This window comes from Triturus cristatus, chromosome 1_2 (genome assembly GCF_964204655.1).
Source record: "Triturus cristatus chromosome 1_2, aTriCri1.1, whole genome shotgun sequence".
Classification (NCBI taxonomy): Eukaryota; Metazoa; Chordata; class Amphibia; order Caudata; family Salamandridae; genus Triturus; species Triturus cristatus.
Genome location: NC_140580.1, coordinates 1,107,636,744 through 1,107,664,334, shown reverse-complemented (window position 1 = coordinate 1,107,664,334; position 27,591 = coordinate 1,107,636,744). Strand labels below are relative to the sequence as shown.

The 27,591-nt window shown below is 44.5% G+C and overlaps 1 protein-coding gene across 2 annotated transcripts in view; it reads right to left on the bottom strand.

Moving 5' to 3' along the window:
* Positions 1-27,591, bottom strand: part of LHX2 (LIM homeobox 2) — a 204,092-nt gene that overhangs the window by 51,746 nt on the left and 124,755 nt on the right. Inside the window, exon 1 of one of the 2 annotated variants that reach the window (XM_085613742.1) lies at positions 1,465-2,639. The exons of the other annotated variant lie outside the window; for it this stretch is intronic. Within the exon in view, the coding sequence (XP_085469868.1) occupies positions 1,465-1,695 (231 nt within the window). The 5' untranslated portion in view covers positions 1,696-2,639. Of the gene's footprint in view, positions 1-1,464; positions 2,640-27,591 lie in introns of those variants that run through there. 2 annotated transcript variants of the gene reach the window in all.

Genomic DNA, 27,591 nt, shown 5'->3' with positions numbered 1-27,591 from the left:
TAATATTACAATTGAAAAATGTATTTCTTTATGTTATGTGTTAATAAGGCCTGAGACGGGATTTAACACTTTTCTCCAGGTGAGATGACATTGAAAGTAATTAATAAGCTTTTGGATAAAAACATACCCAAGCCGATGAAATTCCTCAGCTGATGACAGTATCATTGCAATGACCCCGTCTTAACTATTTTTTCTGTGTAATTTTGAATATTGACTTGCACGAAAGCAACATACAGAATAAACAGAAGTGTGTTTAAAATATCTCGAAAAGCAATTTGTGGCTCTAAAGAATCCATGTGTTGGGCTAACAGCATTTTCAACTCAACACACGTGTTTTATATTTGTATTATGGGGTATAAGATTTTCAGTACTGGACGCTTGTTTTAAAGAAATTCAGTCCTCAATCTCACGCTAGCCTAAATTACGGGATTTATTGAAAGCGTGACAAAGCACGCATTCGAAATAAAATTCATGCCAAGACAAACTGGAAATAAAATCAAAAGTGACTGAGTTAGGCTGCTTGGACTGCTTTACAAATACAAGTAATACACATACTTGTGTCTCCGCGACTTCGGGTACAATTTGTAACTTTTTTGTTGGGTTTTCATTCTGCCTGGATATAAATGTAAAGTGTCGATTTTAATGAAACGTTGTTTACTTTACCACAAATTCTAAAATGGGTGATGATACCTCGAAAGAAGCATTGTTTACGTTTGTGTTGTATTTTATATCATATTACACTTTTAGATATTTATATATATAAAGTATATTATCTAGAAAGAGACAGGCGACAGCCACACACACACGTACGCCGTGCTGGCCTAGATCGCCTCGCCGTGCAGGCTGCACCGCCTTTTCATAGGTTATTTAAGTGTACCTCTGTGACCTGTGACAGTATTACCAGTCACAAGTGGTTTCAAAAGTAAATCAATAATTTTCTCGTATTTAAATATATCTTGCACGCAGAATAACTTCGTATTATATGGTGGAAAGATAGACACATAAAATGCCCGATGTATAGACGGAAATAAACATACAAACGGGCCTTGTTGATAGACAGAGAGATCAGCCAAAACAGATAGATAGATAGATAGATAGATAGATAGATAGATAGATAGATAGATAGATAGATAGATAGATAGATAGAACAAACCACAAAGTAAAGACAAGTGTTGACAGAACAGAAAAGGTACAGGTTGCAATGAGGTCAGGGTGTATGTTGTCTGGCACGCTAGGGGTGGGGGTGGGAGGGTGGCTGGGGGTGTTGGAATTTCGGTGTCTCCCACACTTCTCTTAAAGTCTTGAGGGTGCCCCACTTTTCACCACCCCTGGCACCAACTCACCCCATACCCCGACAGTGTACCGCCCTCGCAGTGCTGTGTCCCGGCTGGGGCCGTGCCCACTTCCCACCCATACCCAGGCGCAAGCAGGGCCTGCTGCCCACGCAGTGCCCACCGTACCTACCGTCTGAGTGTCGCCCCGGTCGATAGCCGAGCTGATGGCGGGCGCCTCGCCCTTGACCCTGCGCTCCATCTCGTCGATGACCCCGTGCACCTCGGGCCCGGACAGGCTGTGGAAGAGCATGGCGGAGGCGGGGCACGCGTGCGGGTCCCGGGGCAGGAGGCCGGCGACGGGGGAGGAGAAAGGCGGGGAGCCCAGCAGCACTGGCATCGGCCGCAGACCCAGGCCGAGCATGGGCCGGGCACAGCCCCGTGTCCTGGGTAGAGTCCCTGAGTGCGCCCCCACGGGTCCGGGCAGGGCGCAGAGTGCACCCCACTTGAGCGGGGCACAGTCCTTGCCTGCTGCAGGCACAGCGCAGGGTGCACCCCACTTGGGCAGGGCACAGTCCTTGCCTGCTGCAGGCACAGCGCAGAGTGTACCCCCACTTGAGCAGGGTACAGTCCTTGTCCGCTTCAGGTACGGCGCAAAGCGCAGTCTTTCTGGTCAAGACGCAGCCCTGCACGCGACCCTCCTGTGCTGGGCGCACGGTCCGTCTGTCCCTCCAGGCCCAGGCTGTGGTGCGTCCTTCCAGCAGAGGTAGCTGCCACGGCCACGGCCTGTTATTAACACTGGTCACCACCAGGACATCTTCGAAGTCTTGCGAACTGACACATCCCGGGGCCCCTTCTTCAGCGCCGGCCAGAGGTTACCAGCCGTGGACCAGGGGGCATCGAAGTCCAAGTAGCCCTGTGTGCCAACCGTGCAGTAATGCTAGCAGACTTCAAGTCCAGGCCCCCGCTGTGCAAGCGGCCACTTGGAGACTATTGCTGCCCCGTGCCACGGTGCTTGTGCCAGTGGGAGACGGAAATCCAGCGAACGAGGGGGCACAGTCCCTGGGTGAGCTGGCCCCAGCAGCCAGGATGAGTTGCAGAGGGCGAGGACGCTGCTGCCAGCCCAGGCTTCACAGGTAGCCCTCTGTTTGGCGCCTGTCCTTGTGAGTCAGATGCAGGCGAGCGGGCACATGCTGCCCTGGTACCCAGCTGTCCTGCGGCAGTGATGAGGCAGGGGATGAGGGCAGGGAGGAGATGCTGGGATGTGCTCGCGCAGCTCTGGGATGTGTCCCTGCGTCCTCCTGTTTTGTATTGAAGTTGTATGTGAGCAGGGCTTGGAGTGGTGCTCCGGGAGAGGAGGGGAGGAGCCCGCAGCCCCTTCCTCCTGCTGCTGCTGCTGCTGCTGCTGTCAGAGATCTGGAGGGAGCAGAGATCCACCCCGAGAGCGGGAGGGGGAGGGGGAAGGAGCCTGTGTGTGCCTTAAGCCCCCACCCTCCCTTCCATCTTTCTTCACTCCCAGGCCACCAGCAGCCTGTACCAGCGGGGAGAGGTGCGCCCCCCCCCTCCCCCTCCTCCAGCTGTCAGAGGCAGGGAGCGGGGCTCACAGCTCCCAGGTAAGGCTGCATTTTTACAATTCAATGTGTCATCCTCCCCTGTTGTTACTTCATCCTCCAATAAAGACGAACTGGCAGAAAATCTAAAATCTGAGTTTAATTAAAAGTTTAAAAAACTAAGGTTTCTAAGAAACCACAAAAGATGGCGAGTTTTGTGGCTGCGGCTCTGCCCCCTGCGCCCGTCGGTATTTTCTGACTGTCTGCGAGAGGTGTGAGAAGAGTGGGCGTTGAGGGGCTCGCGATTCCTTCCGTCTACAGCTGCTTCCGCCAGGGACCACTGCACTATTTTCCTTCCGCTCTCGCAGCCTCCCGGGCCACTCTCCGAGTCCGCCCTGCAGACGCGGGCCCTCGCTGCTCCCGTGCCTCACTACTCCTGCCGCCCTTCCTCCTGCAGTCTCCTCCTGGTGAAATGTACTCCTGTAGTCCCTTCCTCCTGCAGCCTCCTCCTGGTGAGATCTACTCCTGCAGTCCCTTCCTCCTGCAGCCTCCTCCCGGTGAGATGTACTCCTGCAGTCCCTTCCGGTGAGATATACTCCTGCAGTCCCTTCCTCCTGCAGTCTCCTCCTGGTGAGATGAACTCCTGCCGTCCCTTTCTTCCTGCAGCCTCCTCCTGAGATGTACTCCTGTAGTCCCTTCCAGCCTCCTCCCGGTGAGATGTACTCCTGCAGTCCCTTCCTCCTGGTGAGATGCCTGACAGCATGTGGCCGGTCTCTGGCCCGATGGAGAGCCCGTCACCTGCTCGGTGGTGGCCAGAGAGGGGCCCTGCTCCCGACCCCAGAGCGGGGGAAGCCAGGGGCCTGTAGCTCCAGCTGAAGGCAGGCAGGAACCACTCGCATTAAACTTGGTTCCCCACTCCCGGTGCTCACACTGTGCCAGTAAAGGTTTGCTTGTCTGCCTTTTCCAGTACTTCTTAGCTTACATGTTGTTACTTCGATTGGTGTTTTTAGACTATGCATGCAATTGGACTGCAGCATATATATATATATATATATATATATATATATATATATATATATTCACTGAAAAAACCATAGGTTTCACACAAGTTATAGTTAGCTGTACATTTCACTCGTAAAAAACCAATGAAATTCCACGTTATAGTTAGTGCAGGCAACTATAACTCACGCGACCGCAATCCTCTGCTAATGACATATGTGTCTTTATGAAAAAAAAATATTTGTAATATATGTATAGCTAAAATTTAATGGAAGAAGACATGGGCAAATAAGTGTCTAAATACAGTATTAGCATCAGCAGAGGATTGCGGTCGCGTGAGTTATAGTTGCCTGCACTAACTATAACGTGGAATTTCATTGGTTTTTTACAAGTGAAATGTACAGCTAACTATAACTTGTGTGAAACCTATGGTTTTTTCAGTGAATTTGCAAGGTTTTTTAAATGCTAATTCCTAACTATAACGTGTGTGAAACCTATGGTTTTTTCAGTGAATTTGTACGTTTTTTTAAATGCTAAGTTACTTTACGCCGTTCGTGCCGTGCGCGCCCACTTCACGCAGTTCGTTCCGTGCGCGCACGGTGCGCATCGCGCACCGCGCGCCCACTTAACGCAGTTAGTGCCGTGCACGCACGGTGGGCACGCGGTGCGCTACGCGCACCACGTGCCCACGTTACGCTGGATGGGCCATGTACGCACGATGCCCTACGCGCACCGTCCGCACACGGAGGACATATTATGCGCTTCGTTGTGAAAGGTTTTCTATTACATTTTTTGCATGGGGGGGGGAAATATGGATTTTTTTTTTGTTAAATTTTTACCGTACGCGTACGGTAAGCGTATTCGGCGTTTTTTCAAAAAAAATAAAAATTAATTTTTTGGCCTTGGATGGCCTTCTGGCACACCATAACCAAGGCTAGGTGGTCAGGAGCTGTCTAGCCTGCCCCCTTTTTATGATATCCATCTTTGTTTTTCCTCAGAGTGCGAGAGAGAAAATGGCGGCCGACACTTCCTGGTTTCGACCGATTCGAATGTTTACTAAGATCTAACAGCCAATCAGAATCGCGCTCGCGCACGGCACCGTACGCGTACGGTAAGCTTACGGTGCGCGCTCGGAGCGCGCTTACAGATATATATATTGATTTAAATGCTATTTTCTCAGGAACTACTGAACAGATTTACACCAGACCTACAAAAGGCACTTCCTTGACCTGAGGACTACCTCTCTGCCAAATTACAAGTAATTCTGTTCAGCCGTTCGGGCTGTAGCTGTGTCTAAAGGTCCTATGGAAAAATGCATGGGGAAAACGCGTTTTGGGACCCCCCTTTTTTCTCAGCCCCCGCTTGACGAATCCCCCCGAGACTTTCAGGGTAGGAGCGGAGCGTAGCGCCCCATTAGTTTTGAAAATTTCGCAAGGATTCGTCGACCGGCGCCAAAGTTATTCCAAATAGAATGTTGCGGATTTCCTATGGAAAGAGGGTCCTAACTATAACTACCTACTGGCGACCGCCAGTAGGTAATATATATATATATATTCACTGAAAAAACCATAGGTTTCACACATGCTATAGTTAGCAGAAATTTTACTGATAAAAAACCACTGAAATTCCCCCGTTATAGTTAGTGCAGGCAACTATAACTCACGCGACCGCAATCCTCTGCTGATGCTAATACTGTATTTAGACACTTATTTGCCCATGTCTTCTTCCATAAATTTTTAGCTATGCTGGATTTTATGGAGGGGGCATGACACGCAAATTCACTGAAAAAACCATAGGTTTCACACGTTATAGTTAGCAGGACATTTCACTCGTGAAAAACCGATGAAATTCCCCCGTTATAGTTAGTGCAGGCAACTATAACTCACGCGACCGCAATCCTCTGCTGATGATGTCAAATATTACTTCACTGTATTTAGACACTTATTTACCCATGTCTTCTTCCATTAATTTTTAGCTATACATATATTACAAATATTTTTTTTTCAGAAAGACACATATGTCATCAGTGATGTAATATTTGACATCATCAGCAGAGGATTGCGGTCGCGTGAGTTATAGTTGCCTGCACTAACTATAACGGGGGAATTTCATTGGTTTTTCACAAGTGAAATGTCCTGCTAATTATAACATGTGTGAAACCTATGTTTTTTTCAGTGAATTTGCAAGGTTTTTTAAATGCTAATTCCGAACTATAACGTGTGTGAAACCTATGGTTTTTTCAGTGAATTTGTACGGTTTTTTAAATGCAAATTTTTTTTTGAGATTTTTGGTAAAAAATAATATCCAACCTATGTATAAAATAATATATGTACTATATCCTGCATTATGGAATGGTTAATTTTAAAAAAATTAATGTTTACATACAGTTGTACATCACAGTTATTATCTTCTACAACTCTTGAAACTTGTATTTTTTTTGTTATGCATTTTTTGCCGTGCGCGTACGGTAAGCTGACGCTACGCGCTCCACACGTCATAAGTACAGTGCGCTTACGTGATACGTACGTGACGTACGCGTACACGCATGCGCGTTGCGCGGAAGCAACATCGCCGTTACGCAGGGGCGTGTAATGCGCATGCGCGAGTGCGTCTTACGTACGCGCTCCGTAAGCGTCACGTTTGCGCATGCGTACTTGTTTACGAGCGTGTACCGTAAGCTTACGGAGCGCGCACGGTAGGTCATGTGATCCACAAAGAACACTTTTCATTGGTTGAAACTATTTTCAGTTCCAGAAACTTCCCACACCACACCCATTCCCCTCATTACTGCTTGAGATCCCCTAGGAGAAGGAGCTGAATTGACATTGAGATACAATGGCAGAGCAGCAGACCTCTTCTGAGAGTGAACCTAGCAGCACCATCATCAGACAGAGAAGGAGGAAACAAAAGGATTCTTTTGTGTGGGAGTATTTTACTTTTCCAGAGGGGCAGAAAAAGGTCAATGCTCCATTGGTCACTTGCAGACTTTGTGAGCGTGTTTTAGTTAGAGGAGATCCAAGGAAGAAGTATTCCTTTGGAAATCACTCTATGATGAGACACCTTAGGGATAAACATCCCAGGACCTTTGCTCGACATACTGAAGAAAACTCTTCAGTAAGTCACCGGAGCCCAACCTCAGAAGCTCAGCCGAGTACATCATCGGCAGCTCAGCTGAGCCCTTCCTCTGAGGTGGGAGCATCACCTTCTTCAGCTCCTCTGGACATTAACCCTCGATTTCGGAGGGTTTGAATGAGGTGTACAACGTGTTGTGGTCTTATTGTTTTTGGTGAGACCAGTGTTTCCCTTATTAACAATAAGATAGACCAGCACGTTTGTAGACGTTCATAATATTCCCATTCTTTCTTTCCTCTATCCCTGTTTTAACCCAACGCTCTTTTAAGGGCCAACCTTACCTCACAATTTTTTTTATTTTATTTAAGCTTTCCTTTACTGAAATTTTTTTTTTGCCGTGCGCGTACGGTACGCGTAATCGCGGAATAGCTACGCGAAGTTCGCGGAATTTTTCTCGCGGAATTTTTCCGTTTACGCCGTGCGCATACGCTACGCGCATTCCGCGATTTTTCGAAAAAAAATTAAAATTAATTTTTGCCCTTGGGGGTCCTTCTGGGACCCCCTGACAAAGGCTAGGGGGTCAGGAACTGTCCACCCTGCCCCCTTTTCACGTTCTCCACCTTTGTTTTTCACCCCCTCAGACTGCGAGAGACAAAATGGCGGCCGACACTTCCTGGTTTCGACCGATTCGAATGTTTACTGACATCTAACAACCAATCAGAATTGCGCTCGCGCACGGCGGCGTGCGCGTACGGTAAGCTTACGGTACGCGCTCGGAGCACGCCTATAGATATATATATTGATTTAAATGCTATTTTCTCAGGAAATACTGAACAGATTTACACAAGACCTTCAAAAGGCACATCCCTGACCTGAGGGCTACCTCTCTGCCAAATTTCAAGTAATTCTGTTCAGCCGTTCGGGCTGTACCTCGGACTAAAGGTCCTAAGGAAAAATGCATGGGGAAAACGTGTTTTGGGACCCCCCCTTTTTCTCAGCCCCCGCTTGACGAATCCCCCCGAGACTTTCAGGGAAGGAGCGGAGCGGAGCGCCCCACCTATTTTGAGGATTTCGCGAGGATTCATCAATCGGCGCCAAAGTTATTCCAAATAGAATGTTGCGGATTTCCTATGGAAACACGGTCCTAACTATAACTATCTACTGGCGACCGCCAGTAGATAATATATATATATACATACATACATACACACACACACACATATATATTCACTGAAAAAAAACATAGGTTTTACAGACGTTATAGTTAGGAATTAGCATTTAAAAAACCTTAAAAATTCACAGAAAAAAAACATAGGTTTCGGGGACCTTATATTTAGCTGGACATTTGACTCATATAAAAAAAGAGAAATTTGCCCGTTATAGTTAGTTGAGCTAACTATAACTCTTGCACCCGCAATGCACTGGTGATGACATCACATATTACATCACTCATGACATGGTCAGTGGCATCACTGATGACATCACTGATGACATCTCAAATGACATCACTGATGGCATCACTGATGACACCATCCAGTGAATGTGTATTTCTGTAAAGTTTAAATATTTTTCATATATATCTATGCCAAGGTGTATTGAAGAAAGAGTGAATTTACAAGTCCCTGAATGGATTATTTAGTAGGTGTGTGACTGCCTGTATAACTTAGTGATTGAACATGTGTTACTGAATGTATGGGTTAGTGACTTAACTGTGTGAAAGTCTGTATTAGTGTCTCGGTGTATAAGCGGCTTCATGGGTTGATGAGTAGCTACATGAGTTTCTATATGGGTTATTGATTTGTTGTCTGAGTATCTGTATGAGTGCCTGAGTGTCTGTGTGGGTGGGTGGGAGGGGTGTGACTCTCTGCATACATGTCTGAGTGGGTGATTCACTGGTTGTATGGATTCAAAAGTACATCTGGAAAGGGCTGTATGGGTGAGTTAGGGTGTGTTGGTGAGTGAATTAATGTCTCACTGGTATATTTGTGAGTAACTACATATGTTTTAAGTCAGTATATGTGAGTGTTGGAGTATATAAATGACTATACGTGAGCGTAAGTTATTTGAAGGAGTGAGTGTATAAAAGTGTCTGCTTATATCAGTGATTGTGTAAGACAGTAAGTATGTGTTAGTATCTGTAAAAAATTAGTGATGTGGTGTGTGTATAAATAACGCAGTTGGTGTGTATAACTGTATACATGAGTAAATGGGTATGTGATTGATTCTTTGCATGACTGACTAGGTGTGTGAGTAACTCTATGGATGAGTGGCGGACTGTGACTGTATGTATAGGTGTATGAGTGCATATGATAGTACTGTATTGATGAGTAACTGCATGTATAAGTGAGTGGATGTATGTGTAGACCTAGGAAATAGTGGGTGGTATGTAGTATCTGGCATTGTTGTCTGTGTGGTTTCAAAAATAGTAGTCTGTATTTTAGAGTGCATGTATCAAAGTTTATATTAGGCCATCAGTATGTGCATCAGATTATCATGTGGATGATGTCATCAGTGATGTCATTTGAGATGTCATCAGTGATGTCATCAGTAATGTCACTGACCATGTCATGAGTGATGTAATAGGTGACGTCATCACCAGTGCATTGCGGGCGCGCGAGTTATAGTTAGCTCAACTAACTATAACGGGCGAATTTCTCTGGTTTTATATGAGTCAAATGACCAACTAAATATAACGTCCCTGAAACCTATATTTTTTTCAGTGAATTGCTAAGGTTTCCTAAATGCTAATTCCTAACTATAACGTCTGTAAAACCTATGTTTTTTTCAGTGAATTTCAAAGGTTTTTTAAATGTTAATTTCATATTTTAATATTTATAAAACCTATATTTTTTCTAATCTTTTTTGCAATATTTTGGAACTCTATAAACCTTTTTTATTTTTAATTTGAAAAATATGTAATGTTTTATATCTTCCCCAAAAAGTATGTATATCGTTTTTATTTTTTTGGGAGAAAACTGAAGTCCCGTACCAGTAGTGTACCAAGCTCCATCAGCATGCCAATCCTATCCGCCATACTGCTAAACTCGTAAAGGACGTGCATTTCGTATCCGACAGGTTCGTGGCACCGCGTCCCGCGTAACATCATGTACGTATGGGGTCATGCCCGATGCACGTTGCGTATACGATGAGTGCATGCTGCCAGGCCCTGTGTTACGTCATAGACGTATGGTGTCGCGCTGGGAACGCAATTCCCTCATTTTGTTTTGTCTCAAAACTATATCTAAATAAGTTTAAAGTGTATATGAGAACAAGCGATAATCTAAAATATTTTAAACATTTATATATTTCTAACTGTAATAAACATATATTATGGTAATATTTTCTCAAAATCACTTCGGGTGCGGCCTCCTTGCGCGCTCGCTGCGGGATCGCCATGTGACCTTAAAGAAAAGCACTTGATTGGTTCATAACATTTCCCATTGTAACAGTTGGAGGACCCCACCCGTTTTCGCCATTCTCTCTACAGCGTTTGCTAAGAGACTCCTCTTCTGCTTACAGAGCTTTTTTGAAAACCTTTTGCTATGTACACATATCTGACAGTACACACAACGTGCAACCATCATCTTCATCAATATTCATGCTCTGTCAAGCAGCCTTCCACCTGTGATAGCCATGCATCTAAAAGCTACATAACAGAACTTTTCCCCACTGCCAGAGGTAACAGGGTTGCATACGCTGTCCACAGCACAATGTAATGTGGTACGGCCCAGGGGCAGTATCATGCATACATGATGAACGCACGATATATAGTGGAAGTGGGTACTGGCACGTGTGCTCGACTCCTTTTTATTACCAGGGTTACATATCCAGTGGCGTCTGTGCTGGATGCGTGTGGGGTGAGTGTAAAGCAGCCCTCAGGGAATTGTTGCTGCTAGCATCAACTGCAACAGTAATCATTGGATCACACACAGAGATTCAATAATAAAAGGGTCAATAGTTTGTCCTGCAGTAAGGTAGGGGCACTAGATGTGAAATAATACAGAAAAGATTCTATCGTAAAAGAACCATAACTTGTGGTATACTAAGATACAGGCAGTAGATCTGAAATAATACACAAAAAGATTGTATCATAAAGGGTCCATCAGGTCTAGTGCACTTAGATAGCCACATCAAAAGCATTCAGCATGTGCACAGCTAGCAATGATGCGTGCTGCGGGTGGGCCGTACTAGGACCAATGTCTGTTGCCTACAACACTACATCATCTGCAATAGCGACTTGATCTGAATTGTAAGCACTGCTGTTTGCAGTGTAGGCCAGAGAGCGGTCAGCAAGGGCCCACAGCCATGTGGCATTGACTTGAGCTGCCCAGTTTGCAGTACGCGAAGCAACAAAAAGCGCGGGCGGACCCTGTGATGATGCGTATGCGTGATGCGGACAGAGCGTACTGGAGCAATGTCTTTTGCCTACAGGACTGCATCATCTACAATAGCGACTCGATCTGAATTGTGAACACTGGTGTCTGCAGTGTAAATTGAAGGCAGTAGTGAGCACAGTTTTCCATGAACACTTTTTCTCACGTCCTCTTCACAAAATACAACAACATAAATTACACAACACTCTGCAATAAATAAATCAAAACAATTCGAATTGCGATCTCTGCTGTCCACTGTGTACACTGTTATTCGGTGTTCTTTACCACTACCAAGAAGAATTTGGTAATTGTACTAGACCTATAAGTCATCTTAAAAAACTTCTTCAAGCAAGTATACTGAAAGGCTATTGTGTATATTTCAATAGACGTTGTGGTTAGTTGCCTACTGGATTCTGTAATTAAACAATCACCACTCCATCTGAATTGTGAGCCCTGCTGACCACATTGTAGGCCAGAGGCAGTTGTCATTAAAGCCTCACAGCCTCGTGCCATTGGATTCGGAAGCACGCAGTTGGTTGCACCTGATCGGAGTGGGTACACAGAAATCATCATAAACTTTAACGTCTGACATCCTCAATCACAGAATCAACACCCCGTTTCACTGTTCCCACCTGCTGTACCACGGTGTACTCCACCAACTGCAGTCAACCTAGCCCAATAATCATGGGCAGCAGTTAGCTACGGAAGCACAGAGTCTGATGCACGTCAACGGAGGGAGTTCTGTGAAAAACAAGCAGCAGGTAATATCGGACATCGTCCATTCTGGGATCAAGACACAGTTTAACTGTTGGGACCTAGAGTTGCTTGCACCTGGTCGAAGGGAGTACCTTCATCTCCACTCTCAGATGCAGTTCTAACATCGTCCATTTTCAGATCAAGACCCCGTTCCACTGTTCGGACCTGCTGTACCGTGGTGTACTCCACCGACTGGTGTCAACCAAGCACAATAATCATGTGCAGCAGGGACTTCTGTGAAAATTCACAAGCAGCAGCTAATATCGGACATCGTCCATTGTGGGATCAAGACACCGTTCCACTGTTGGGAACTAGAGTTGCTTGCACCTGGTCGAAGCGAGTACCTTCATCTCCACTCTCAGATGTAGTTCTAACATTGTCTATTGTGGGATCAAGACACCGTTCCACTGTTGGGACCTAGAGTTGGTTACAGCTGGTCGAAAGGAGTACCTTCATCTGCACTCTCAGATGCAGTTCTAACATCGTCCATTGTGGGCTCAAGAAACCGTTCCACTATTGGTACCTCTTTGACTACTGTTTTAGTAGTATACAGAGCACTTCACGGTGCTGGGCCTCAGGCTGGGCGCTGTCTGCCTGTGTAGCGGTAGCCAGCGTTGATCTCAGGAGCCTTCCCAGCTCGCAGACCTCGGCCCAAAAGCCTCTGCCGGCACGTGGTGGGCCCTCTTTCACATACGACGGTGTCAAAAGGTGAACTGTGGGGCGTGTGTGCGTCACAGCGGCCATGACGGTTTCTGGGTAGCAGCAGGCTGAGAACATTATTCCCGCAGCCACCCTCGCTCACGGCGTCAACCTCGTGGCGGTGTAAGCTGGGCAGACCTGACAGACATGTTCGCCATTCCGGAAAAGAACCACACCCAGAGAAACCTTTTATTCATACCCCTACTCTAGCCTTGCGTAGGCCGAGCCAGCCCACTATGCTAAAGATATTTTTTGGGGGGAGGGGGCACGTACGCGCTATGTTTTCGTAATCTTCCCTACTGACTGTACTATCATGGTTGTGTCCACTGTCGACTTCACTCAATAGACCTTCAGTGTATGTTGACATGTAAATGTCTGTCCTCTGCATACTCAAGTTTCTCCGGTACATCCCCTCAACACTTTGCATTGTATACTTTTATAATCGAGAATTACTTACCACCTTCGCACATACTTTGCTCCCATCTCTCCCCGCATTCTGCATTGTGTGGCAGAGGTGCCATGCCATGTTTGGTTTGTGTACATGGCTAGCCACGGTTCCCACAGTACGTAGTGTCGTTGTGTCTGCTAGGTGTACATGTTGTTTGTCATGTTGTATGTGATTATATAAGGTAGCGCGTTTATTTACGAGCAGTGGTTTCTCCCATTTACATATCGCTGTCTTAAAGAGGATACAGAAGTTTTTCTCACAGGTGAAAAGTGCGACCACAATGGCAGTCATTCATTACTATGCAAGAATGTCCAACTGCACAACGCTTCTAAGCTTACAGCCCCCAATCTTGCGTGCTTTCTTAAAAGCACGCCAACTCCCACAATCAGACCAACATTCACACAGCTTTCTAACGGCAGTTATCTGCTTCTTAATAACATGGACTGCTACGCACTGTGAGCTGGCATACCGTATGTCCTTACTATTTCAAACCGGATAACTTCCTCTGGCAATCTCTATTCCCACCCAAACAAAGTAACTCCCAAAGTTCAACTTGGCCTTCAATACCTACTTCGAAAACAGATTTTATTAAACGGAGCAAACTGAAAGCGCTTTTATTTCAAACAGAAGTGTCCCTCACTTCTCCAAAATTAATTTATCGACTGCAGATAGCACAAACTTCAAGTAAAATACACTCCCTTTTAAATAGGAACCTCCCATTACACTTTGTGAATTGTTGCACAATTTTCAACACATCTGACATTTAACCCCTTCGCTGCTGCGGACATTCCGCTGCAGCGCTGGGGGGGGCAGGGGGGCAGCGCGGTGGGCCTGTGCTCATGACGGAGCCGCTCCGTCATGAGCCACAGTTGAGCTGTGCTCATGACGGAACGGTTCCGTCATGACTCCGCCCATTTGCGTTGTCGCCCCGCACAGGCGGGGAAACAGCGCCGCGCAGGCGGAGCGGCCGCCAACAGGATTGTCATGACGGAACCGTTCCGTCATGAGCACACGGCAACCGTGGCTCATGACGGAACGGTTCCGTCATGAGCGGGGAAGGGGTTAAGGTCTGGCACACTTTTGTAACATTGTCTCCTTCGGCCTTCTCACAGGCTTTCAAACTGTTTTTAGTCTAATACCAGACTTCATTCATTCGATCATCTCTGGAATAACAGCAACAGTGCCCATAATTCTCGCTCTGTTTGCAGCCATCCTACTACTATTTTAGCTTGTTAAAACTGGCTACGCTGCCTGTGGTAACAAGCATGTCCGACAGAATACGCCTCTACGCGAAGCTACATCAATACCGTGAAAAAATAGAACAACTTTTCGGCTGCCTGCCTCTATCTATTATCGGAGCCAGCTACAACATTTTGTTACACATATACAATCTGCGTGCAACCATCTTTTTATTGCAAAACTTGCCTAATCGACTGGCGAATGGATCTATGCCTTGCTAACATACCAGCAAATGTTCCCGATATCCAGCAGGTAATGGAGTATCTTGAAAACCATTAACTTGATTGTTCGGTCAGTGGAGTAATGGCGGATGCAACGCAAAAAGGTATCCTGGCGGAATGGGATTTCTGCGCAGCCGTGAAAGATCTTCTGCAACGTGTGACCTTTGACAACATCGCAGATTGCCTGCCAATTCAAATTGCCGCTCCAATATTCGAGGAACATTACTGTCCCTTCAAGGATATGAATTGGATCGCTTCGCTTTTCTCACACAATGGCAACAATCGCCTTTTGGAACATTATGCATCTCAAGCTGCTGAAGAACTTCCGGACTGCAATCTCCAAGACTTGTAAGAAATTCACTTTATTCTTGGATTGATTTTTTCCAACTTTATTTTACTTTTTCCTATTAAATTTTTTAATACACTTCAATTGCACTATTTTCATATAATAACTTTCTAAGTAAGCTTAGGCATTTGAACTCTGTTTTCATTATTGGCCCTTACCTCTCCACACTAACCAGGGATGGATGATGTATGGCCTATGGAAATTCGCTATTTACTTGCTAAATTAGCCTAAACCCGACATACATTTTGAAACCGTATCTATTCTTTGTACACACGTCTCTCTACCTGCCTCTTATCCACGAAGCCCTTTCACACAAATTAGCTCATCCTCAGCCTCTGCTCACGAACTGGCGATCAAGATCAAAAAACACGGCATTGTTTAGGAACTGGTTGGCCCAGTGTGGTAATCGTATCATACCTTTATTTTCATTCTACAATTTACAGTCATTCATGTCTAATAGGTATTGTTTATGTCACATGGAACTGTAACATATAATGTGGCATTGACTGATGCAGGAGCTTAGGTTTGAATACAGCAGAAGCGGTTGGAGTTTGCCTCAGCTGGATGACTGAGCTCTTGCACCAGTGGTTCCCTTTATGGCACTTACATAAAGACACTTTTTATATAAGTTGCAGACTCCATCGCTTTATCCCACACAGCCACTTTCTTAAACACACCTGATTTCACCATTTGTCTTCTGTGGCATTGCAACATTCTGCATTATATTCTTCACGATTATTTCCTTATTCCTGCTTGCTAAAACACTCCATTCGAGTCTTCAGGCCGGTAGGGGTGAGTAATTTGCTTCCCCCTCCCGCTATAGTCTAAACCCATACGAACACCACTTGCACAGCTATGCTACAGTGGCCAGTATACTACAGTGCCAGGAGCACATCAGTTTACAGCAATAAGCTCAAGGTTTCATCCCTAAGTGTACCGGCACCTCACCTCAGCACCATCTCACTCTGGTCAAAACAGCACTTTCACACCGGTAGGGGTGAATACATTGCTTCACACTCCCTGTATAGCACACCCTAACCACCCCACAGACCTCACAGTGCTCCTACCCTCCTCTTTCCTACTCTTGATGCCTTTTTTCCCCTTACTCGCTTCAACGGAATCACAAAATGGCGGACAACACTTCCCAGTTGCGACCACTCGCAGCGCTCACAACCAATAAGCAGCAAGCTCGTCCTCGTAACGCCTCATCCAATCAGATGGCAGAATTCCCAAATATCGATATTTGTAAATTTCAATATTTCTCAAAAACTACTGAACGGATTTACACCAAATAAACAAAAGTGTGCTTTCTAGACCAAGACCCTTCTCCCTGCCAAATTTGGGGTAATTCCGTTCCCCCGTTCGACCTGTAGCCTTGTCTAAAAGTTTCCTCTGGAAATTAACATAGAGAAAACACATTTTAGGACCCCACTTTTTTCTCGCCCCCCCCCTTGACGAATCACCCCTAAACTTCCCACATAGGAGCTGATATGAACAAAGAATTTGTTTGGAAAATTTCATGAAGATTCATCAAAAGACACCAAAGTTATAAGCAAAACAAAAAATGTTCTTCCTATGGAAACTTGGTCCTAACGATAACTACCTACGGGCAACCGCCAGTAGGTAATATATATATATATATATATCTATATATTGAGAAAGGCTTCCTTGAAGATGAAACACGTCTCTAGTGGCTCGGGGTCGTGGGTGACCCGATAAAATAAAAGAAGTTGAATACCGAGAACCTGAAGTCCATGCTTCTTCATGGGAGTTCCTGTTGAAGTGGAGTGTTACTGTTTATTTATATATATATATAGAAATGTGGGCAAAAAAACAACAAGGGGAAGATGGAACCGATTTCAGAAGAGAAATCAGAATCCAGTGTAAACCTGAATTCGGTGATAAATCTTACCTCTTTGCCGTTAACTACAGCGGAAAAAACGGTCCTGAGCCTTGGATTATCGTTTTGCCCCCCTTGTAACTTCAATTATGCCGATACAAGAATGGACACATTCAGATTTATACGAAAGTTAAAGTTGAATAAGTTTCATATATTACACCCTAACAGGAAAAATGAAACGTCAGCATCCGACAATCTGGAAAGTCCTTCACTTTTAACGGCGGGAGATGTGGGTCTCTTTGACACAGCATGGGATTTACAAAACGAGCAGGGGGACTTAACTAGCAATACAGGTGGGTCCTCACAATTGAATGTGAAACGAGCATTTAAAACACCTTTTAAACCGAAATCTACCTTCCAACCGATCATGCTACATGACAATCTGGATGTATATCATGAACTTGTTGTTCAGGATTTGAAAAAGCTGTATATTGCCTCCAACAAAATCCGCTATGGCATGAGTAAACAAAATTATTGTTATCAACAACTTACAAAGAAATTGGAAAAGGATGCCAATATCATTATAAGACAATCGGATAAGGGAGGCAACGTGGTCTTATGGCCACGTCAGTTCTATATGGATGAAGCTGAACTACAACTCTCAGATACAGCTTGTTATCGGAAAAGCAACATACACATTGTCAAATCGGCGTGGGACGATCATCATCACAAACTCCTTGCCTGGAAAAGTGGGGGTTTAATAACAAACGATGAATATCGTTTCCTAAAAAAGGAACATCCGGTCATCCCTACATTTTATTTGATCCCTAAAGTACATAAGAACATTGATAAACCACCCGGTAGGCCAATAATTTCGGCCATCAATAGCGCTATGGAAAATACATCCAAATATATTGACTATTTTCTTCAGGAATGGGTCAAAGGACTAGCCTCTTATGTACAAGATACATCTGATTTTTTGCGAAAAATCGAACATATAACTTGGGAGGCAGATATGTTATTGTTGACTATGGACGTGACATCTCTATACACCTCAATAAGACACTGTGATGGCCTGATAGCCGTGGAACACTTTCTGAATCTGCGACCAATGAGATGTGTATCTCACAACAAAATGTTGTTACAGATGGTGACTGCATGTCTTGAGCAGAATTTTTTCCTCTTCAATAATCAAATCTACCATCAGGTCCGGGGTGTCGCCATGGGGGCCTGCTTCTCCCCCAGTTACTCATGCCTTCACATGGGATTGTGGGAGGAGCGGGTACTGAGGGGCGAGCTCAAGGATATCATGGAAGAAAACGTGGTACTATACCTAAGATACATTGATGATTTGATTTTCATTTGGAAGGGGTCAGAACAGTATGCACAGGCATTTGCAGATAAATTGAATAACAACTGCTTAAATCTGCATTTTACATCAGCCCTTAGCAAAGATTCTGCATATTTTTTGGATGTGGAATTGTATGTTGAGAATAACAAATTAGCTACAAAAATTACAGGAAGCCCACGGCTGGGAATACAGTTTTACATGCTTCTAGCCACCATCCACAGCATTTGATACGCAGCATCCCATATGGTGAGATGCTGCGTATTAGACGCATTTGCAGTTTGGATGCTGACTGTATTCGCGCGCAGGAGGCTAGTAAACAGCGCTTCCTAATTAGGGGCTATTCATGTAAAATCATTGACAGTGCGATTAGGAAAACAAAAGATTTGTCCAGAGATGTGATTTTGGCCCCCAAAGTCAAACAAAATCCTTTTAGCGAAGGTACATCAAATGTCCAATCTAGGATTATTTTGACATACAATAGGCAACATCGGGAACTTAGAAAAATCTATTCACGAAACTGGAACTTGGTGCAGGGGGATCCCATTATTGGGGACCTAGTGACTAACAAACCAGCCCTAACTTTCAGGAAGTCAGTCTCGATGAGCACTAGATTGGTCAGTAACTGTCCTGAGTTGACCACTCCTACCTCTTGGATGTCTCAAATCAAGGGTTTCAAAAAGTGTGTTACATGTAAGGCCTGTAAATTTGGACAAAATAAAACACACTACATTAGTCCCTTTAAAAATGAACCAATCGAGATAAAGAAAAGAACGACGTGCAAAACTGAATTTGCTGTATATGTGCTGGAGTGTCCCTGTGGGCTGAAGTATGTGGGTAGCACTAGGTTACCGGCCCACAAAAGGATACTCCAGCACATTAGAGCTATTACAGGGAGAGATCAGGCATATCCCGTCGCTAGACATTTTGAGCTGCTACATGAGAGTAACCCCAACCGTCTCCTTTACTACGTAATTGACACGGTCCCACCAATGAAACGGGGTGGTAATCGGGAGGGCAAACTGCACCTGTTGGAGACTAGATATATTCTTGAGCTCAACACAAAAAATCCGGCTGGATTAAATGCTAGTGAAGACTTTTTTACTTGTTTATAATATCAGTCTGTTCTTTCTATGATTGGCCTTTTCAATGAATTTCGTGAGATTTATGACCGCTTGTTTTACAAACAGAGAGAAAATTGGGATTAATGAATGGTTAATAATTATTACCATATGTTAGTAGTTCAGAATATTTATTCTAATCCCATGCATACTTGTATATATATAAATTTTTCGAATCTGTTGTAAATGAGGAAACTATCTGGCATTGTTTTTAGAGGAAATATTATTTCCACTGCACAATTCCTTGCACTATTTGCACATTATTTTTGAGTGGGTATATATTTTTAGAAATGGGTAATGAAGGAATGGCCTCCCTTTTTTAATAATGGCCCACTTGGGCGTTATTTTTTCATGAGATAACGAAAAGTTAATTGTTATTTGTGGAGAAGTTAGCAACATATGAACTTGGGAATCTGCTGTAATAAGAAACGCGGACCAAGTCAGGGAGTTCTATTGGGAAACCCATTATTGAAAGTATGGACTGCGCGACTAAATTACAATTATTATGACATAAAAAAACAACATGTTTGATGAATAACCATTGAGAAATCCTATTTTAGATGTATTTAGATTTTAAATAATTTTATATATTTTGTATGTATTTATATTTATATATTTATATATTGTGGGATTTTCTCGGTGATCATGATATTATTGTAATGATTAATTGCAGTATGTTTTCCATGTCTATTTTAGTTGCAACACACGTGCAAGCCATTTTCCTGTCCATTTCCTTAAATACCGCTGTTTCCGTTAGCAATGTGTCATGTGATCAAGACCCGAGTGGGGGTCGAAACGCGTCATGACGGACTGGCTGGGCAACTGAATAAAGCACTTTAAATTGGCACAAAATTTGGGTCCGCTCTTCGTCTCTTGTGTCTTGGGAAGGCATTGACAGTGGCGATTTACGTTCATTTTGAGTACCGAGAAGCTTCAACGGTACGAGCGGAGCCCCTCCCCTCGAAGGGCCAAGCAGCAGGAAGCAACCAGGACCGGTGACCCGGAACTGTTTTGGATACTCCGGCGAGGAGGAAGCTGCAGGAGCCCCTGACCGCTGCGTATCAACCTGTCTCCAACATAGAAGCTGATGCGTCCCTTGTCGGCCGACCGGTGGATAGCACGGAGATTTCTGTGGAGGTAGGAGTGAGCAGAATTGTCAGTGGGGAGTGTGCACGGCGTGTGTTTTGGACACTGTTCTTACTAGCACCGCCGTAATTTCAATTTCGCTTGGTATCAACTGTTGAGCCACAACTACAGCCAAAATGTCCGCCGACGCATTGCGAAATCGTGAAGAGGCAGCCAGCTCTATGTTTCTAGACTCCCCGGCTGGGGAGCCACAGGCTGTTGTTAATCCCACGAATCCATCTGGAAGCCAGAATATCAGGGATTTGTTCAAAAAATTGGAGAAAGCAATGCGCTCAGAACAATCAAAATGGTGGGAGCATAGATCGTTATCCCGATATTTGGAAGTCGGAAGGGTGCCGAGGGGATTACGTATTACCCTTGCACCAAGCTACGAAAATCCCGACCCGGCTATGCTCACCGAATGGGCGGACTCCAACCTTGATTCATCCAGTAGGTTAATGAAGATATTAATTAAATATGCGGAAAGTGATCGCGCTAAACTCCAAGCGCAAATAGAATGTCTGGAGGAGGAAATTAATAAAATGGAAAGCACGGATCAAATGAAAAAATTTAGAGATGACATGATGGCACGCCTTAACAAAGATGAAGAAGTCATTAAAAGAAGGAAGACGTTTAAATTTGAAAGAGACCGTTTGGATTACGCCAATGGTCAAATCTTCACTTATGCTCGTAAATATGATGCAGTTAAAGCAAGGGCTAACAAACCGCCACAAAGGAAATTGAGCGAAGCAACAGCCTTGTCAACATCGGCTTCGGAATTAAGTTCAGCTCCAGAGAGTGACCCGGAAGGCGAAAGCACCAGGACACAGCAATTGGGGTTTACAAGAATGTCCCTGGCACAGGAGGTCGACTGTTTATGCCAGGACAGACGGGATACCCTAAGACCCCGTGCTCCACCTGGAGTGGCAACCAAAAACTCAACTTCAAGCGAAATCAGAGACGTAAATGCCGCAAATGGAAACAGAAATGTGGGCAAAAAAACAACAAGGGGAAGATGGAACCGATTTCAGAAGAGAAATCAGAATCCAGTGTAAACCTGAATTCGGTGATAAATCTTACCTCTTTGCCGTTAACTACAGCGGAAAAAACGGTCCTGAGCCTTGGATTATCGTTTTGCCCCCCTTGTAACTTCAATTATGCCGATACAAGAATGGACACATTCAGATTTATACGAAAGTTAAAGTTGAATAAGTTTCATATATTACACCCTAACAGGAAAAATGAAACGTCAGCATCCGACAATCTGGAAAGTCCTTCACTTTTAACGGCGGGAGATGTGGGTCTCTTTGACACAGCATGGGATTTACAAAACGAGCAGGGGGACTTAACTAGCAATACAGGTGGGTCCTCACAATTGAATGTGAAACGAGCATTTAAAACACCTTTTAAACCGAAATCTACCTTCCAACCGATCATGCTACATGACAATCTGGATGTATATCATGAACTTGTTGTTCAGGATTTGAAAAAGCTGTATATTGCCTCCAACAAAATCCGCTATGGCATGAGTAAACAAAATTATTGTTATCAACAACTTACAAAGAAATTGGAAAAGGATGCCAATATCATTATAAGACAATCGGATAAGGGAGGCAACGTGGTCTTATGGCCACGTCAGTTCTATATGGATGAAGCTGAACTACAACTCTCAGATACAGCTTGTTATCGGAAAAGCAACATACACATTGTCAAATCGGCGTGGGACGATCATCATCACAAACTCCTTGCCTGGAAAAGTGGGGGTTTAATAACAAACGATGAATATCGTTTCCTAAAAAAGGAACATCCGGTCATCCCTACATTTTATTTGATCCCTAAAGTACATAAGAACATTGATAAACCACCCGGTAGGCCAATAATTTCGGCCATCAATAGCGCTATGGAAAATACATCCAAATATATTGACTATTTTCTTCAGGAATGGGTCAAAGGACTAGCCTCTTATGTACAAGATACATCTGATTTTTTGCGAAAAATCGAACATATAACTTGGGAGGCAGATATGTTATTGTTGACTATGGACGTGACATCTCTATACACCTCAATAAGACACTGTGATGGCCTGATAGCCGTGGAACACTTTCTGAATCTGCGACCAATGAGATGTGTATCTCACAACAAAATGTTGTTACAGATGGTGACTGCATGTCTTGAGCAGAATTTTTTCCTCTTCAATAATCAAATCTACCATCAGGTCCGGGGTGTCGCCATGGGGGCCTGCTTCTCCCCCAGTTACTCATGCCTTCACATGGGATTGTGGGAGGAGCGGGTACTGAGGGGCGAGCTCAAGGATATCATGGAAGAAAACGTGGTACTATACCTAAGATACATTGATGATTTGATTTTCATTTGGAAGGGGTCAGAACAGTATGCACAGGCATTTGCAGATAAATTGAATAACAACTGCTTAAATCTGCATTTTACATCAGCCCTTAGCAAAGATTCTGCATATTTTTTGGATGTGGAATTGTATGTTGAGAATAACAAATTAGCTACAAAACTTTACAGGAAGCCCACGGCTGGGAATACAGTTTTACATGCTTCTAGCCACCATCCACAGCATTTGATACGCAGCATCCCATATGGTGAGATGCTGCGTATTAGACGCATTTGCAGTTTGGATGCTGACTGTATTCGCGCGCAGGAGGCTAGTAAACAGCGCTTCCTAATTAGGGGCTATTCATGTAAAATCATTGACAGTGCGATTAGGAAAACAAAAGATTTGTCCAGAGATGTGATTTTGGCCCCCAAAGTCAAACAAAATCCTTTTAGCGAAGGTACATCAAATGTCCAATCTAGGATTATTTTGACATACAATAGGCAACATCGGGAACTTAGAAAAATCTATTCACGAAACTGGAACTTGGTGCAGGGGGATCCCATTATTGGGGACCTAGTGACTAACAAACCAGCCCTAACTTTCAGGAAGTCAGTCTCGATGAGCACTAGATTGGTCAGTAACTGTCCTGAGTTGACCACTCCTACCTCTTGGATGTCTCAAATCAAGGGTTTCAAAAAGTGTGTTACATGTAAGGCCTGTAAATTTGGACAAAATAAAACACACTACATTAGTCCCTTTAAAAATGAACCAATCGAGATAAAGAAAAGAACGACGTGCAAAACTGAATTTGCTGTATATGTGCTGGAGTGTCCCTGTGGGCTGAAGTATGTGGGTAGCACTAGGTTACCGGCCCACAAAAGGATACTCCAGCACATTAGAGCTATTACAGGGAGAGATCAGGCATATCCCGTCGCTAGACATTTTGAGCTGCTACATGAGAGTAACCCCAACCGTCTCCTTTACTACGTAATTGACACGGTCCCACCAATGAAACGGGGTGGTAATCGGGAGGGCAAACTGCGCCTGTTGGAGACTAGATATATTCTTGAGCTCAACACAAAAAATCCGGCTGGATTAAATGCTAGTGAAGACTTTTTTACTTGTTTATAATATCAGTCTGTTCTTTCTATGATTGGCCTTTTCAATGAATTTCGTGAGATTTATGACCGCTTGTTTTACAAACAGAGAGAAAATTGGGATTAATGAATGGTTAATAATTATTACCATATGTTAGTAGTTCAGAATATTTATTCTAATCCCATGCATACTTGTATATATATAATTTTTTCGAATCTGTTGTAAATGAGGAAACTATCTGGCATTGTTTTTAGAGGAAATATTATTTCCACTGCACAATTCCTTGCACTATTTGCACATTATTTTTGAGTGGGTATATATTTTTAGAAATGGGTAATGAAGGAATGGCCTCCCTTTTTTAATAATGGCCCACTTGGGCGTTATTTTTTCATGAGATAACGAAAAGTTAATTGTTATTTGTGGAGAAGTTAGCAACATATGAACTTGGGAATCTGCTGTAATAAGAAACGCGGACCAAGTCAGGGAGTTCTATTGGGAAACCCATTATTGAAAGTATGGACTGCGCGACTAAATTACAATTATTATGACATAAAAAAACAACATGTTTGATGAATAACCATTGAGAAATCCTATTTTAGATGTATTTAGATTTTAAATAATTTTATATATTTTGTATGTATTTATATTTATATATTTATATATTGTGGGATTTTATCGGTGATCATGATATTATTGTAATGATTAATTGCAGTATGTTTTCCATGTCTATTTTAGTTGCAACACACGTGCAAGCCATTTTCCTGTCCATTTCCTTAAATACCGCTGTTTCCGTTAGCAATGTGTCATGTGATCAAGACCCGAGTGGGGGTCGAAACGCGTCATGACGGACTGGCTGGGCAACTGAATAAAGCACTTTAAATTGGCACAAAATTTGGGTCCGCTCTTCGTCTCTTGTGTCTTGGGAAGGCATTGACAGTGGCGATTTACGTTCATATATATATATATATATATATATATATATATATATATATATATATATATATATATTATCTACTGGCGGTCGCCAGTAGATAGTTATAGTTAGGACCGTGTTTCCATAGGAAATGCGCAACATTCTATTTGGAATAACTTTGGCGCCGGTTGACGAATCCTCGCGAAATTTTCAAAATAGGTGGGGCGCTCTGCTCCGCTCCTACCCTGAAAGTCTCGGGGGGATTCGTCAAGCGGGGGCTGAGAAAAAAGGGGGGTCCCAAAACACGTTTTTCCCATGCAATTTTCCATAGGGACCTTTAGTCCAAGGTACAGCCCGAACGGCTGAACAGAATTACTTGAAATTTGGCAGAGAGGTAGTCCTCAGCTCAGGGATGTGCCTTTTGCATATATGGTGTCAATCTGTTCAGTAGTTCCTGAGAAAATCAAAAGTAAAATCCTACATATCTGGGCGGAGCCTAACGACACATCTCATCATGAGATCTGATTGGCTGTCAGTACTTCATCCAAGAAGTGTTGGCAGCCATCTTGGGACCAATATACATGATAGCACCTCATTAAAAAGCATTGCAGTTAATAGAAGGTTTTAAGACTTTAGTTACATTATAAATCATTTGTTGATGGTACCATACTCATTTTAGGAATTGTGGTGTGTTCTAAGGTGATTTTACCATGTGAAAAAGCCTTCTGCTGTGATATCATGAACCATGTTTGAGAGAAAACTATTTTCTCATGCTTTTCCCACAGAGGTTTGGAAGGTGATCTATAAGCTAAACTGAGAGCATATTTTCTGTAAATTCACATTATCTTTCTCAGTCATGTGAGAATGAAGTCTGACAATCTCAGTAAAACATGTACATCCAACAAGGGCAGAGACTGTCAGTTGATTCCTTTGTGTTCTACTGCAGCTTCCCAGAGTGCTCTAAAGAACAACTAGAGCGCTAACAGTCTTACTTATGACAAAAGTATGGCACACCTGAAGCCATCTTGATTGGAATAAAGTGGTAACACTTAAAACATTTAATTTACAAAGGAACAAAATGAGGGGGTTCATTTTGCCATATAAATTATGATTAGTGCTGCAGAAAGAAAAACTAGGGCACATTTTGACTTCTGAAATCCTCTTTTATTTCATAAAAAAATTCTGACATGCAGACTGAAACATGCACTTTGAATACCAGCAGCAGACTTGCCTGGTGAGCAGTAGCTTTACTACAGTGATCTAATGAGCAACTAGAGTGCTAACATTCAGAATTTATGGAAAATGTGTGACACATCTGAATGTCTTCTTGATGGAATCAAAGTAAAAAACGGAAAGTATTTCCTACTGAGGAGACTGTAGTAAATGAGGAAATTAGGAAACTTCATAACAAATAAATCTCCCAAGATGGCCACCAGAGACAAAAGAGCCCAAAAGTAGCCCAAATATCACCCAGATGTAGCCCAAGTATAGACCAATGACAGAATGTCCCAGAGTGTTCTTAAGAACAACTAGAGCAGGGGAGGAGCCAAGATGGCGACCGGAGCAGACGCTTGAGCGCCCGGCTCCGCCGGCCCTTGGCCTCGGACTATCATCCTGATTCCTATCCTCGCCGATTTTCGAGGTGTAACGTGCGCGACGACGAGCTGACCACGCCGCCGCTTTCCCGGAGTCTGAGCCCGCCCGGATGCCGGAGTTCTTGGTGCCTTTGTTCTCCGCGCTGGACCCCTGCTCTAATGTGGCCTTGGCCGGCCCCCTGGAAGCTCCGCAGTCACTGGACCCCCGGCGCAAATCTGAGCCCCGAGGCCCCGATCCCGCCTCACACCACGGATTGTCGCCAGATGAGCCGGGGGAGAGACGCCCGGACATCTCCTTCACCTTTCACCCTACGGGCTGGAGCTATAGGGTGAGCCCCGGTGTGGCGGGTCTCCTGCTTCGCTCTGTGGCCCGCGCTGTGGAAGGCTGCGGACCCCCTTCTTCTATTGCCTAGTCGGCTGCACAGAGAGTCCGAGGGAGGGGAAGCGACTGTTGGCTTTCACCTATTGCGGCCAGACCTGCGTGGAATTGCCTCCTTGTTACGGACCCCCCCCCTGGCCACTGTACCGTTCAGCGGTAAAACATGGCGTTGATTGCTTGCTCGCTGCTGGGGGGCGATGCTCCGGTCTCGCCCGCTGCCTGCTTCGCCCTCCCTCTACCAGACTCCAGCTCCACAGTGCCGTCCCGGATTGCTGCCGATGTGGGGGCGCAGCTTCCGCTGACATGCGGCTCCGTTCTGGCTGCCCTGCGGGACCTTCGTCTGCAATTGTGTGTTGGATTGCAAACGCTGAGTGAGCGGTTCGACTCCATACTGTCGGCTGCGGGTCGTGAGCGCCCCGTTTGTTCTCAACAAGACGTGGGTCTGCCAGTGCTACTGTCTTCTTGCGGGGACGCAACGACTGTGTATAACCGTGCTACACTGGGGTCTGCATCTGGCCTTCCCGGCACCCAGGATCAATCGATCTCCTGCTCAATTGTGGACACTTTGTTTCCCCGTTCATTGCTGCCTGCTTTGTTGTTGCCTGCCTCACCGCGTCCGCAAGAGTATTCAGCTGAGCGACACCTGACGTCCTCGAGGAACCGTTCACGGTGGCCTACGGCTTCTTTTATGTGGAACTCCTGTACTTTACAGGCCAGGTCTGGATTTTATATGGTGCACAAGGGGACCTCAATAGATGATCGGCGGCCATTTTGTGACTCTACTTCTCCATCCTCTCCCAAGCGGCCATATTGTCTTTGTCTGCACGGGCTGCGGGGCCTTCATGTGGGGGCTAGTC